At 36.9% G+C, this 15,444-nt stretch overlaps 1 protein-coding gene across 1 annotated transcript in view; it reads left to right on the top strand.

The window, feature by feature from the left end:
* LOC149567230 (acyl-coenzyme A thioesterase 2, chloroplastic-like) overlaps positions 1-15,444 on the top strand; it is a 69,905-nt gene that overhangs the window by 15,439 nt on the left and 39,022 nt on the right. Inside the window, exon 2 of the mRNA XM_089820410.1 lies at positions 6,328-6,505. Within this exon, the coding sequence (XP_089676536.1) occupies positions 6,328-6,505 (178 nt within the window). The remainder of the gene's footprint in view (positions 1-6,327; positions 6,506-15,444) is intronic.

The following is a 15,444-nucleotide window of genomic DNA, read 5'->3' as shown; positions in this document are numbered from 1 at the left end:
CGGCACCAACTACGAGCTCAACAACAAGAAAGAACTCGATGACAACAAAGAACAAGGCAAACATGCAAGATAGCAATGCAACCTAGGATGCTCCTGCATCAATGACTCCCCAACAGAATGAAAAAATTTGCAAAACAAGTGTAGAAGCTCCTTGATAATGACCTAATTAGGAGAAGCATCAATCCATGTGCAAATCCAACTGTGCTAGCACCCAGGAAAGGAGGTACTTGGAGACTATGTATTGACTCTAGAACCATAAACAAGATTAATATCAGGTATAGATTTTCTATACCAAAATTGAGGATCTGATGGATTGTCTAGGAGGGGCTAGATACTTCACCAAGATAGACCTTAATAGTGGTTACCATCAAATAAGAATCAAGGAGGGGGATGAATGGAAAACAACCTTCAAGACTATAGAAGGGTTATATGAGTGTCTTATTATGCCATTTGGGCTGACCAATGCCCCTAGCACCTTCATGAGGCTGATGAATGATTTGTTAAAAGACTTAATTGGTAAGTTTGTAATTGTCTAGTTGGATGACATTTTAATTTTAGTAAGACTAAGGCTGAATCAAGGAGGGACGAATGGAAAACAATCTTCAAGACTATAGAAGGGCTATATGAGTGGCTTGTTATGCCATTTGGGCTAACTAATGCCCCTAGCACCTTCATGAGGCCAATGAATGAAGTGTTAAAAGACTTCAATGGTAAGCTTTTAGTTGTCTATTTAAATGACATTTTAATCTTTAGTAAGACCAAGGCTGATCATCTCAAGCATTTAGAAGTTGTTTTGCAAAGGTTGCATGACGAGAAGCTAACCATTAATTTGGAGAAGTGTGAGTAAATGAAGAAGGAATCGATGTATCTTGGGTTTGTGATATTTTGAGGAGACTTGAAGATGGATTCTACTAAAGTAACAAGCCCACTCCCAAGACAGCCAGTGAGGTAAGAAGTTTTGATGGTCTAACATAGTTTTATAGGAAGTTTATCAAACATTTTAGTGAGATTTGTGCACCAGTATTAGACACAATTAAAGGTGGTAGATAAGCTAAGTTCCAATGGACAGAGCAAGCTAGCAAAGGGTTTGAAACCTTGAAGGAGAAAATAGCAACTCAACTAGTCCTAACATTGCCAAGTTTTGAGAAGTTGTTCGCAATGGAATGTGATCCCAATAACATAGTAGTGGGGACAGTATTAAGCCAAGAAGAAAGACCAGTGGCATTTTACAGTGAAAAGCTTGAAGCCAAGAAGTACTCTTCTTATGACTTGGAATTGTATGCATAAGTGCAAGCTTTGAGAAAGTGGAGGAACTACCTCCTCCCTAAAGAGTTTGTTGTCTATATTGACAATTAGGCCTTGAGTTACCTAAATTCACAAGACAAGCTAAGCCACAAGCATATGAAGTGGGTGGAATACATCTAACCTTATACTTTCACTATTAAACATAAGAAGGGGCAAGCAAACAGAGTTGCAAATGCATTGAGCAGAAGGTTATTGACAGTGTAGGAGATTCAATTGAAGAGTATAGGCAGTGATAGCTTCAAAGACCTCTACAATGAAGTTGAAGACTTCTCTGTTCCATATAAGGTATGTGAAGACTTTCGAAATCACTTTCATAGTGAATATGCTGACTATACACTTCAAGGAGGTTTACTGTTTAAGAGTGGAAAACTTTGTGTTCCTAGAGGTTCCATGAGGGAAAACCTTATTCAAGAGAAAGATAATGGTAGTTTAAGTGGTCATTTTGGGGTGAATAAGACTCTAGAGCTAGTTTAAAGGTTTTACTACTGGCCTAAGATGAACAGGGACATTCGAAGATATGTGGAAACTTGTACAATTTGCTAGAGGGCCAAAAGCACTTCATTAAATGCAGGTACCTCTTCCCATTCCCAATAGGCCATGGGAGTGCATAAGCATGGACTTAATGATAGGCTTACCTAAGACTAAAAATGGCTATGATAGCATCTATGTGGTTGTTGATAGATTTAGCAAGATGGCCCATTTTATACCTTGTAAGGTCACAAATGATCCATGTTAGATTGCTAACTTTTTTTTCAGAGAAGTAATAAGGATTCATGGATTGCTACCTAGTATTGTGTCTGATAGAGACTCAAATTCATTGGGCACTTTTGGAGACTTTGAGGCAAAGACTAGGAACAAACCTATCTTTTGGGTTAGCTTATCATCGCCAAACAAATGGGCAGACTAAGGTTGTTAATAGGAGCTTGGGAAACTTCTTTAGATGCCTTATGAAGGAATATGGCCAATCATGGGATCGGATTACTCATCTAGTTGAGTTTTCCTACAATGACACAATTAATGGGACTATAGGAAAAAGCCCATTTGAGGTAGTATATGGTTTGCATGCTAGAGGAATCTGTGAGTTCAAAGATCTTGGAAGTTTGAACACAAGAAGTGGATATGCAGAAGATTTTGCCTGGTCAATGAAGGATGTTCTTGATGAAGTTTAGTGATCATTAGTTGAGAACACTAATAAGATCAAGCAAAAGGTAGATGAGAGGAAGAAAAATCTACAGTTCCAAATAGGAGATTTTGTCATGGTACATTAGAATAAGGCAAGATTGCAAAAAGGGTTACCCAACAAGTTGCAGATGAGAAGGCTAAGTATGGAAATAATGCCCACAAAGTTGATTTACTAGCAGATTTAGGTCTTTAACCAGTTTTCAATAAAGCAGACTTAGTACCTTATAAAGATCCATTCCCAGATGAGAGCAAGGAATTGCCTGATGTCATAGAGATAGCAAATAACTTGCCTTTACCAGCTCCTTCAAAACCACATGCAAAAAAGTTCTTAGGATCAAGATTAGTCAAGAAGACTAGGCACAAGGTATATATGGAACATTTGGTCAAATAGCTGGGCATGACTGAATCAGAAGCTACATGACTACCTGAGAATTAGTTCATGAAGATAAGAATAGATTGGGCATTGATAACTTTAGCTTTGACTTAACTTTTTCTTCCTAGGGAGAATGGTGCAGGAGCACCTTAGGGTTAGGTACAAAACCCTTCAAAATTTTGGTTGGTAAGACCTTAGATAGGTCAAGAAGGAAATAAGGGCTATTTGTGAAGCCTAGTGTTTGTTTTGTCTAGTTTTGTGTAAAAGTTGTCAATTTGCCAAGTTTGGCAAGAAGTTTTTCAATTTGGGCAAAATGTTGCCAATTGTGCCAAATGTTGCCAATCATGCCAAAATGGGCTAAGTATGCAAAAACTTGGTATAAGTGTTAGGAGGGCTTCTTTTGGTCTTTAGATAGGTTGAAAATATCTTGGAAAACCATTCTACATCTCTTTGAGTGCAAGGAAGCAAGAGATGACCAAAGTTGTTTGTAGTTGCAAAAAGTTGTCAATGACAATTTTTGCAACATTGTCAAGTTGCTTGGCAACTTCTGTCAAGAAGTTTAACTTAGTGAAAATCAGTTGTGAACACTTGGGAATCAGTTGAAACAGTTAGTAAACACCTATTTAAGCCCTCTCCACATATTGTAGAAGGTTAGATGCCTCATATTGCAAAATTGAATACAAAAAGCTTGACAGTTTTCTGAAAATTTGTGCATAGTCACATTGCAACTCGTGCATCTTGTAACATATGGATTGAAATCGATTGTTTTCCATTGTAGATAGCTATATTAGCTTGTATTCTTTCCTTGTGTGCTTTGGTGTTTCTGTGCGTGTTAAGTTTTTGGAGTGCAATAAAAATCCAAAGCCAACTGGACTGTCTCTAGACTTGTTCAAAGTTTTGTGAGAAAAATGCCTCTTTCTTAGTTTTCCAGTGTTGAATCTTAATAGCCTTTTGAGGATTGAAAGAAAGGTCAATGTACTATATTTTGTTTTGTTTTGGGCCCAAAACAGTCAAGGATGGAATTTTAAGGTCTTGCCCTAGGGGAGTTGATCAGTAACCCAACTAGGTGCAAACTGCAAACAGTTGATTGATACGTGCAGAAGGTGATTGAATGACTCAATCCAATGAGTCAATGATGTTGATTAGAGTCTAGACAAGGTGTGCTCATAGTTTGCAGAGTGGTTGAATCCATTAGGGTTGGTTTTGAAGACTTGAATTAGTAACTACTCGTAAAAGCCTTAAAACCCTCATAAACCCTCAATTTGGGGATATCATCTGTATGGATGCATGGAAACATGAAACCTACAAAATCTTGTAGTGCTCCCAATTGGGTATCTTGAATGGCCTTTTGTTTGGTAGGCTCTTTGGGAAAGTTTTTAACTAGGTCCTAGAAACTAGGAAAGGAGACCTAATTGAGGCCTAAAAGGCTACAGGGCCTAATAGGAAAAATTAGGAGATCGGTAAAGAAAAGAAGGCTTAAAGTGAGTTTCTTGAACCTTGTCTCATGAACTAAGTTGATTTACATGACCTCCACACCCTTGCAAGTTACTCTACTAGACATGGAGGGTTGACAATGTCAATTGCACTAAGGAGAATAGGGAGAAAATGAATGCAGTTTGAACTTGTTAGGACACCCTAGAAGAGTAGTTGAAGAAGTTAATCTTTTCAGCATTGGAAAGGTGATTCAAAGTGGAGTTAGAACCATTCTAGACCTAGTGTGAAGATCCAGGACCCCTTGTGTATGGTGAGCAACTAGGGTGATTCTATTACAAATGGAGATATCTTTGTGTATTGGTTTGGACTGAAGATATTTAGAGGACATCTTTCAAAATATAGGCAGCGTTGTATAAATAAATGGATATGCCTCTTGGTTTAACTTTTGTGTCATCCACCACCTTCTTTGTCAATGTCTACTTGGATGACACCCTTATCTTCAATAGGACTTGGGAGGGGCCATGTAGAGAAATTATTATGTATTTATGTACTGTGCCAATATAATCTACAAATCAACATTGGAAAACGCTCTTTTGTCACCACATAAATCCATTGTTGGGGCTATGTAATTAATCAATAAACATGAGCAAGTTTTTTGACTTGTCAACATCTATTTTAGGTTTGTTCTTGCCTTCTCTCTTATTGCGTGAACTCTCAAGAAGTTCATGTGTACCAAGGCACCATTCTCATGGACATGCACAACAAAGCACTTCTGTTGACATTCTATTTATTTTACAAGCTTCTCTACAAGCTTGGATATCTTTTTGTTCTATATGGCATGGCATGTTAGAGGCTTATCTAGGAGGTACATTACACCAAAATAATTGGATATTCCTGCTGGCCTCACTCTATGCATGCATTGAACTCCACTTTGAGTCTAGCATATGTTGCAATTTCACTAAGCACACATGCATTAAGCTTGTGCACTTTGCCCTCTTTTATTTCAGACACAGCCTTGGTAATGCATCAGGATGGATTTTTGCAATTGGATTACCTATAACTAAGTACCAACTTGATGTAATGTTTGTTGTGGTCGACAAATTTTCCTAGATGGCCATCATGGTCATGTGCAAGAAAAGCCCTGACCAGTAGATACTAGGTGCCTTTTCTTCACTAATGTTTGGGTTCTTTTTGGCTTGCCAACATTCATTATTTTTGACCATGAATCATGCTTTATTAGTCATTTAGGCAAACATTGTGGACCATGTTAGATACTTAACTGGACCAATCTTCAAATTCTATGTGCATACAAATGGTCAAACAGAGTTGGTTAACTGCACTCTCATGTTACACATGTAGCGAGCCTTCTTATGTACATTTTACTATTTTCTATCTATTTTTACATCATTCAATGTATAATTTGATGTCAATGCCTTGAATTTTCTAGCAAGAGTAAAGTCGCTAATTACTTGTGTGAAAAAGTGAAAACTTTATTTACATCGTAGCTGGTTGACTTTTTTTACATGTTGCAACTTGACTCAATTCAATCTTTACTCTTCTGGTTCTGTTACATGTGACCGAAACCATTTGAATATGTTTGTTAAAACACAAGATTCTCATTCTTGTGTTGGAACCAAGTTTGCATGTTCTCTGCTAACTACATGAATTTGTCCTTTTTCCAGCAATGGCCTCTATCATTTCACTGATAAAAATAGAATTATCCATATTCTGGCCTTATTAGTTATTGAAGAACATGTTTCCAATAGAGGTTGCATTTTACTTTACTTTGGATGTCTTTTTATACCTTGTTTACGCTTACCTATAATTTAAATTCTTGCTATCCACTGAGGAATGAAGTTCACAATAAATCTTTACTTATACTGCTAACATATACTTTAATAAAACCTCTTGGGGGGAGGCAATTTGAAACATATCATTGATAAAAGTGGAATGAATGATGGTTTCTGTACGAGTTATTAATTTTCTTGAAAGAGGGAAGAAGGTACATGTAAGCCACATTTCTTCGTTTGCAGCATTGCTCTGATGATGAAAGCACAACTAGACCATTATTGCTTGTTACAGCTTCAGTTGACAAGATGGTCTTGAAGAAGCCCATCCTTGTGGAAGCTGACTTGAAAATAGGTGGTGCTGTTACTTGGGTTGGTCGGTCATCACTTGAGATTCAAATGGTAGTGACCCAGCCACCTGCAGGTATTTATATTAGATTGCTTGAATACTAGTTGCTCACTATGTGTAATTTGGTAATGTTTATATCTGAAGGGAATTTATATAGAGGAAACTGCACAATATGCACATCATGTGGCCTGGTTGCTGTACTGACCTAGACATCTAAATTCTGTGTGATGTCAGTCAAGAGTCAATAGAAAGAGGAGGCTATAACACAAGGGGCAAGAATTTTCTAATTAAGAGAGGCATTAGCCATTACAAAACTTTCAAATTTTATACGTTCATACATACATGCATACATACATATATAATTTTATGAAGATCTCAATTGCTATCAATAACCTGAGTCCCCAAGAAAATTTAGTATATAAAGGTGGAGGCAGGAAAGTTTGAAACCAAGAACAAAGCTGTGACTTCTGTCCTAATCTAACTACTCAGTGAATGACTTTGATAAAGTTTTTTTGTGGTTTGTTTTGTGCTTGGGTCTTTTCTTTGGTGGGAATGTGTGAACATAATATACGTATCGTTTATGTCTGAATCTCTGTAGTCAGTTCTAAGATGAAGCCCTTTGTTAATTTAGTTGGATTATTGCACTCAATTATATTGGGGAAATATCTTCTTGAATTCCTTTAATGAAGCTTGCTTCTTCTTGGAAATTACAGATTGATGCTTGCCAGTTGTATTCAAAATTTGATAAAGCAATGGTGTAGACAATTTTGAATAATAATATAATACCCATCAATACCTATTAATGCCTCCAACCTGGCTCAATGAAACCACAGGTTATCCATGGGTGTTTACTTTAAAGTTGAATCTATTAGAGTTAAAAAATAAGTGCCAAGTTGTAATAACATCTAAATCATAAGAATGTGGTGCATTTTACTCAAAATAATGTAAACTTTTCAACTTACCAGAGCATATGTTACAGTTTGAGAAAAAACCTCCAAAAATTCAATATTTTGTAGCCTTGAAAACAAATTCTTTTTGCGGATATAAATTTTGTAACTATTAAAGTTGTAACAATATATTAGTGTTCTATTGAGATATAAGGGTGTAATTAGAGTTAAGGTTTATGATTGTTACATACTTGTATATGTTTGTGTGAGATTTTTGTGGTATGCTTATCTATTTGCATATATTTTTACCTTATACTCTGATGGCATTTTATCCCTACAATTAAATGTCAAAAAATGAAGCGGCGTTTATCTTAGAAAGTTGGTGATAATATCAACTATTGTTCATGAAATTTACAACAAATGAAATACATGTTGTGAAAATAAAATGATTGATTGCAAGATTAGTTACAAGAGACACATTTACCTTACATATCTACACAAAATTGTTTCTGAAAACAATATAGCTAGTCATTTATCCACTATTGTTGTAATTTAACATCAATGTCAACATTTGATCAATTTATTGATAGGGCCATAACAAAATTCATGGATGTTCCTCAATTTTAAGAAAATACCCATCGGTGAGGAATTCCAGTGGTTGATTTGTTGAGTTTGTACAATATTAGCCTCTCATTCATTAGAGGCGATACAACATGAAGCCCAAAACATCATAAAACTCGCAACATTTTTTCTTTCTTTGGCCAATACAAGTCATCTGAATAGTAACGATTGCAATTATGTAGAGAGGTGTAATCTATAGTGGCAACAAGGGTTATGGTGTACTAGGATGATCTTGTTGACAAAAACTATTTATGGCTGATATTTGTTTTTAAAACATATCGACATCAAAATTTTAAAGTAATTCCATAATTAACAAGAGAAGCAATGTGTCAAGTTGCTGCCAATAGTGTGGGTAGTTAGAGTACAAAGTAAATATGAAAATAGAGGAGTGAAAAAGGGGGAGAAATAGATAGAGATAGAGAGAGGCACATGAAGAGATAAAAATAAAGAGATATATAGAGAGATGAAAAGGGAGAGATAGCGATAGAGAGAGATAGAGAGAGAGAGAGAGAGAGAGAGAGAGAGAGAGAGAGAGAGATAAAGAGATGGATAAGTATATAGGGATAGGAGAGATAGAGAGGAAGAGATGGTTTGAAATAGGAGAGGGAGAGGAAGAGGAAGATGAAGACAAAGTAATAGAAATATATCCGAGAGAGAGAGAGAGAGAGAGAGAGAGAGAGAGAGAGAGAGAGAGAGAGAGAGAGCGCCTTAGCTATCAGATATGTATTTAGAGTTAGGATTAGGTGGGATTAGTAGTTTGATGTTGTATTACTAATTTAGAGATTTCAACTTTGTTGCCAAAGTTTTTAAGAGAGCCAAAATTTAAAATTTGAAGGCATTTCCTGCTTGTACGTGAAAATGTCGGAGCCATTAACTTTTTGCAAAAAAATTCCACAAACACAAACTTTCCGTGAATCTTAAGTCTAAACCACAAACCTTTTACATGAAATTTCCTCAATGATTAACTTTTGTGTGAAAAAGTCCCAAACTCGCATAAGATTTTCCCAAACTCTTGACTTTTTGCAAAATGTTTTCTCAAACTATTTAACTTATTGCAAAAAGTTTTTTCAACTTTTTGCAAGAAATATTTCCAAAACCCAATTTTTTGCATGAGTTTTTCCAAAACACTAACTTTTTACATTTTCTTGGTCAAAACTCAAACTTTGTTTATAAGTTTGGTCAAAACCTCAACTTTTTGCATCCTCTGGGTCCAGTAATTGAGTTCTATTAGGAGTTTGAATTCTAATTTTCTAAAAGTTGAGGTTTTAACTTTCAGCTTTGTAAAAGTTAGAGTTGGTTGTAAAAGTGGTTATAACTACCACACCCTTAACTTGGTTACCAACCCAAAAGGTTAGTTACAAGTTAATTGTTAGAGTAAGCTTATAAATATAAGGCAATTTGTAATGTAAAGCGAGAGGAGAGCTTTGGCAAAGGAGAAACTCTGCAGATTCGTAGAATTTTATGTTCATACTTTGTACTTGAAGGTTTTGATCTAATATATTTTCAAAAGAATTGCCTTAGATGTATTTTTTAGTTATTGTTTTCAATTTATCGTATGTTAAGTTGATAATTTTTTAGAGTACTTTTGATATATGTAAAGGAAGAAATACAATCACACCTTGGTATCTTGGTTTGAATGTGTTCAGGTATCATATTTCTTTGTATGTCGAGATGTGTTTTCCTTCTTTCATCACAGTTGCATATCAAACTCACCTTGTGTTGAATCTCCTTTATAATTGTTATCCTTTGTGAAATACTACTTGGTACGTCTATCATTGGGGTTTCTTTAGTCCATTTTGTCTTAGTTTAGTTTTGACTTCGTTTTGTACTTTTTGGTGAAAAGTACTTAGAAGATCTCTAATACCTACATCATACAAGGGAGCTGCTCCTCTCAAACATGAGGAATATTGCAATCTCAGCAACTGTTGGCACAATTGTCACTTCTCATAGTGCAAATAGGGTCAACATTGAAGATAATATCATAGTGACAAATTTGTTTATTGACAGATTTTTGGCAACTCTACTAGGGTAAGAACAAAGTGCCAATGCATTATGCATCATGAGTTAGGAATTTCAAGGTACCTTCCTTGGAATGTAGGTTGGCAACTTTGTTTGAAGGGTTAAATTATTGGTGACTTTAGTCGAAAGACTAAAAGATCGACGACTCTATCTGAGAGTAGTTAGAATAAGTGTTTGGTACAAAGGAAAAGTGGAAAGCAATAGTGATAGTGACATCAATGATGAAGATTTTTCATATTAGAAAAATCAGGTTCTTAATGACTCCATAGAGGTTGAGTTCTTGAATAGTTCTGATAGTGGCTTACAATTTGATCCAAGAGAGATTCATCCATCTTTACTTCATGCTCTGCGAAAGATCAAGGAGGAAGATGATAGATGATTAGTTTTTTTTTCTCATGATCAAGAATCTTTTCCTACATGCAAAGATGAAGACCTTGTTGAGAAGTCTCATTCATCTAAAATAACAATGGATAATGGTGATAAAAAAAGTAGTCCAATTCCTATACTTGGTTTTCAACAAAATCAAACTTTGACTGATCCAAATCAAACTAAATTCTTGAGAATATTTTATGAGTGAATTTTCTCCTAATGAGATACACCCCTCTTTATTTCAAGAATTGAAAATAAAAAGGAAAAATGATGGAACAAAATCATTATTTTTGCTCTTGAAGAAAAGAGATTCTTCTCGTGCAGTTGTGACTCAACAAAAACATACTCGTAGTGATCCTGATCGGATTAAAATGTTTAAAAAGCTTCCATGAGGATGTACACCTTGATCTAACAAAGTGCTTCCTTGTTTGCGTTAAGCATTACAAGAAATCAAGGAAAGGGACTAGTGTGAGAATTATTCTCTTCCTAACAAACATCTCACAATCATAATGTTGGAAGGCATCTACCAGATATTGTACGCATGAAAGAAGATGATGTTTCTATGTTGTTGAAGAAGATTATCAAGAGATGGTGTATATAGAAGGAGGTCATGTTAACACATTAGGGAATCATTGTAATTTTTTTATTAATCAGGAGGCAAACTTTGATAAACTTGACAACATTGACCTTGAAGAATAGGTATCATATGTTCCTGTCTTCCATTCAGCCCCAACGTGGAAGTGATGGTGAAGAAATAATGTTGGAAGATGAATTTAATGTAGCTTTCATTTCGAGGTGGTGCCTCAATACTTTAGATGATGACTTCCTGTGTGGAGAAAATGTTCCCATTTGTCCATCATTGGTCATTGAAGAGGAAATCTATGTTGATGAAAATCAAGAGATACATACATCTAAAGAAGCATTCATACTGAAGGTGGTTAGATCAGTTGAACAAGATCACACAATGTTTCAAGAGATACACAAGGACATAGAAGTAGCATCTTGCCTCACAAAAGAATTAGGAACTAGAGAAATGCACCATGATGAAGTGATTGAAAATGTAGAGAAGAAGAATTTAGTTGTGATCCTCATTCAAAAGACTCTTATTCATGCGAGTATCAATTTCTAAGAAACACTTATCATTGTGTAGACACATTGGAGCATTGATGTACCAAAATGAAAAATGTTGTTTTGACCTCTTATCATGAAGAAGATCAAATGAATAATCAAGAGGAAGCAAAAGAGGAAGGCCAACTCATGCAATTTGAGTTTAATAAGAAAATATTTTAAAATCAAAACCATTGAATGTAATATTCAATTGAAACAAGCTCAGTGGAAGTAGAACATTTGAGTATTGAAGAAGGATCAATGGATAACTGATGATCAGCTAAGAGAATCTAAATAATAAAGGTTTCCCATGGTATTTTTTTACCGGTATATTTGAGCTATCAAATAAGGATTCTTCTATTTTTGGTGATTTGTTTCATTCTAATCCTATGATTCAAAATGACTTTTTAAACAACCACATTCCAAATCCAAAAAATGAAAGGTGCATTAAAAGACTTGAAATTCTAATACTTTAATTTATTCAAGAAGTCGTCAATGATATGTAGCAGGAAGTAGAGTGGTTTCCAATGTAATGTTTCGAAGACGATCTCTATTTGGAGGTGATCTCTGTGTGGAGTTGATTACTGTCCGGAGGTGTTTATGTCCAGAGTCTGAAAGGAAGTTAGAGGTCGTATGGAAGGAAGTCGAAGGTCGCATGGAAGGAAGTTGGGGGCCGCACAATAGGAAGCCCGAGGTGGCACAGAAAGGAAGCCAGAGGCCACACAAAAGGAAGTCGGAGGCCGCACGGTAGGAAGCCGAAGGCCGCACAATAAGAAGCCTAGGCCACATAGTAAGCAGTTGGAGGCCATACAGAAGGAAAGAAAACACTTACAGGAATAAAGAAAGTGCCATACGGGGCTTGAATTTGTCGGAGTTGATGAAATCCAACTCCGAAGACGCCCAAGATCCCCTGCATGCAGAAACTTGTCAAAGGGAAGCCAAGGAAGGAAGAGCGTGGAGCAAGGGAAAAACCCTAAATGGACATGAGAGAGAGAGAATATGCAAACACAAGAAAATATGTATTTACAATGAAAATGTGATGATGTGTTGTGAAAATACAATGAGGGAGCCGAAATATAAAGAGCTCCAGGAATCTCTTAGAAGAAGCTAGAAGACGCTAGGAGATAAGTGTGACAACTAAGCATACATCCACATGAGGTGGAAAGTCCTCAAACAAGGTGAGAGGATAAGTATGACTTAGGAGAGAACAAACTTACTTTTTTGTCAACAACTTATAACAAACTCCTAGACTACAACTAACAAATGAAATGCATTTACCTAAGTAAGCTTAAGTAAATAGAATAAATAATTAGTAATTAATTATTTACTCTAACACCCCCCCTTAAGTGCAACTTAGGGAAATGCCTTAAGCTCACAAAACTAAGATGAATGCAGAATGGGTCCTGGCAACGAGGCCATGTTAGGTACCCATGAACAATGCAACAAAATGCAACCTCGAAAAACGGGGAAAGAGAGAAAACCACATGGGAAAAACCCTCCCCCAAAAAGAGGTAAGAACCTAGTGAAGAACTGAAGAAGCCTCCAACTAGGGGAATGTCCCCTAAAACAGGAATAAGGAGTGATCATTAAGAGCATCATTGAAGCATGAAGAAGTCGCAAAAACTCTGCCATCAAGAAGAAAACTGCTGATCTGAAGAACCTCCAAGGAAGAAGAAGGCACGAACCGAGCATGTCTATATGGTGGATGATCCATCTCATTGAAATGCATAGGTAGCCAGCGACTGCAATCGCCTTGTATATAGAATCAACCACTGAATACATAGTTCACACTATTGAACCATCGAACCAAGGATGCATTAGAACAACAACATAACCCCCCCCCCCTAATGCAGATGGGGTGAGATGAAAGGCAACTGAGAAGGTTAGCCAAAGTCTCTTGCAAACGAACCAAGAATGACGAGAGAGGAAGAGGTACAATCACCTATAAAGACACAGTCAAATTGACTCTGCATGGGGCTAATGTCGTGGAAGGGACACTCACTTGACAAAGGGAGAAGGCCTAAAACAGCAAACAACTATCCCCCCATGGTGCTTTATAAAAATAGTGCATGTACAACTGACTCAAAAACAACGTTCATGAACCCAGAACGCAAGAGTGGCACTTTATCTCAGTGCGTATACAAAAGTGCTTACAAATGATGTGTACAATGATCAAAACAAGGAAAAAGCTGACACAAAAGAAAGGACAACCTAAAACAAAAGAAATCATGCTAGGAAAACGATCCTCGGGCCTAAAACACTCAAGATATCCACCATATAGCAAAAATGCCAAAAATATGATAGAAAGAGCATGGGCCAAAATCTAAGGAAAAGGACTACATTTCTGAAAAGGTGACAAAACCAGCTTTCCAAAAATATAAAGTTTTCAAAAAACGGACATGGGATGCAAAAGATATGCATGCCGGAGTCAAAAACAGAATTTCGGACTTCAACTGAAAAAACAAGCCATAAAAAAGTATCAAAACCTAAAAATACCTGCACCAATGTTTCCGTCTTGGAACCAACTTTCTGGCGCTTCTTTCGGATTGGAAAAATACCTCCATATGCTCAAGTTATGGCCAAAAAACTGAAGATAGGTCAAAAAGGACCTAGGCGATGTGCAAGAGGATGATGATGCAGTGCTGACATCATGTTGACGTCAGCATTTCACTGGAGTAAATTTGACGGCTTGCGGCCCATCAACACAAAAAAAGGTGCCACGTGTCAATCGCACACTGGTGGAGAAGTGCAAAGGTGGTGCCGACTGTACAAACCTTGCAGCAGAGACACGTGTCCAAGCCGAAACTGCTAACAGTGTAGAAAAATCCGACGTGGACGTTGACGATGCTGATGCAAACTGCATAGTTGGCAAGCGAAGCTTTGCGGTGGAGCGGAGGGGCCACTGGAGGCGAAACTCAGAGGAGCGAAGGCGCAGGTGTTTGCCACTAGCAGAGCTTTGCGGGTGGGCGGCGGCCGCACAACCGGCTGCGGTGGCGTGGTGACGGTGCGCAAATTTTAAATTTTTTTTTTTTTTTTTTTGATGCCGATCGTTCGTACGACCGTACAGAAACCTCCTGCAACTAAAATTCTCGGAGCTCTGTCTCCAAAAACGAAAAGTTTTATATGGATCCTAGCTGAAAAGTGCCTTTTGAATCTAATGGCAGCGTCTGTTTGGGCCCAATGTGCTCCGAAAATTCGCCGTTCCCTTGATTTGAAGAAAAATGCACAAACAAACTAGGGTTTGTGACTCCAAATCACGGCTTCAAAAATTCTTCAACCAAGCAGTAGTAGGGAGGCTCTGATACCATGTTGGAGTTGATGAAATCCAACTCCGAAGACGCCCAAGATCACCTGCATGCAGAAACTTGTCAAAGGGAAGCCAAGGAAGGAAGAGCGTGGAGCAAGGGAAAAACCCTAAACGGACATGAGAGAGAGAATATGCAAACACAAGAAAATATGTATTTACAATGAGAATGTGATGATGTGTTGTGAAAATACAATGAGGGAGCCTGAATATAAAGAGCTCTAGGAATCTCCTAGAAGAAGCTAGAAGATGCTAGGAGATAAGTGTGACAACTAAGTATACATTCACATGAGGTGGAAAGTCCTCGAACAAGGTGAGAGGATAAGTATGGCTTAGGAGAGAACAAACTCCCGTATTGTCAACAACTTATAACAAACTCCTAGACTACAACTAATAAATGAAATGCATTTACCTAAGTAAGCTTAAGTAAATAGAATAAATAATTAGTAATTAATTATTTACTCTTAACAGAATTTACTATCTGGAAAGTACAGTGAATTCCAATGATATATGCCAGATAAGACAATATTGGAACACCAATTGCACAAGATATATGCCAAACAAGAATAGATATTAAACATAGATATTCACTAATTATATTCGTAGACAAAGATGGTGCTCTAGATGTGCTAGATCCGAAGCAAATTAATATAGATAACTGGAATAGGGTGAGGTTTGAATCCCACTGAAACTGAACTAGCCAAGTT

The sequence above is a fragment of the Cupressus sempervirens genome, chromosome 3 (genome assembly GCF_028749045.1).
Source record: "Cupressus sempervirens isolate cs-2001-9-10 chromosome 3, ASM2874904v1, whole genome shotgun sequence".
In the NCBI taxonomy this organism is placed as follows: domain Eukaryota; kingdom Viridiplantae; phylum Streptophyta; class Pinopsida; order Cupressales; family Cupressaceae; genus Cupressus; species Cupressus sempervirens.
This window is presented reverse-complemented; position numbering and strand designations above follow the sequence as displayed.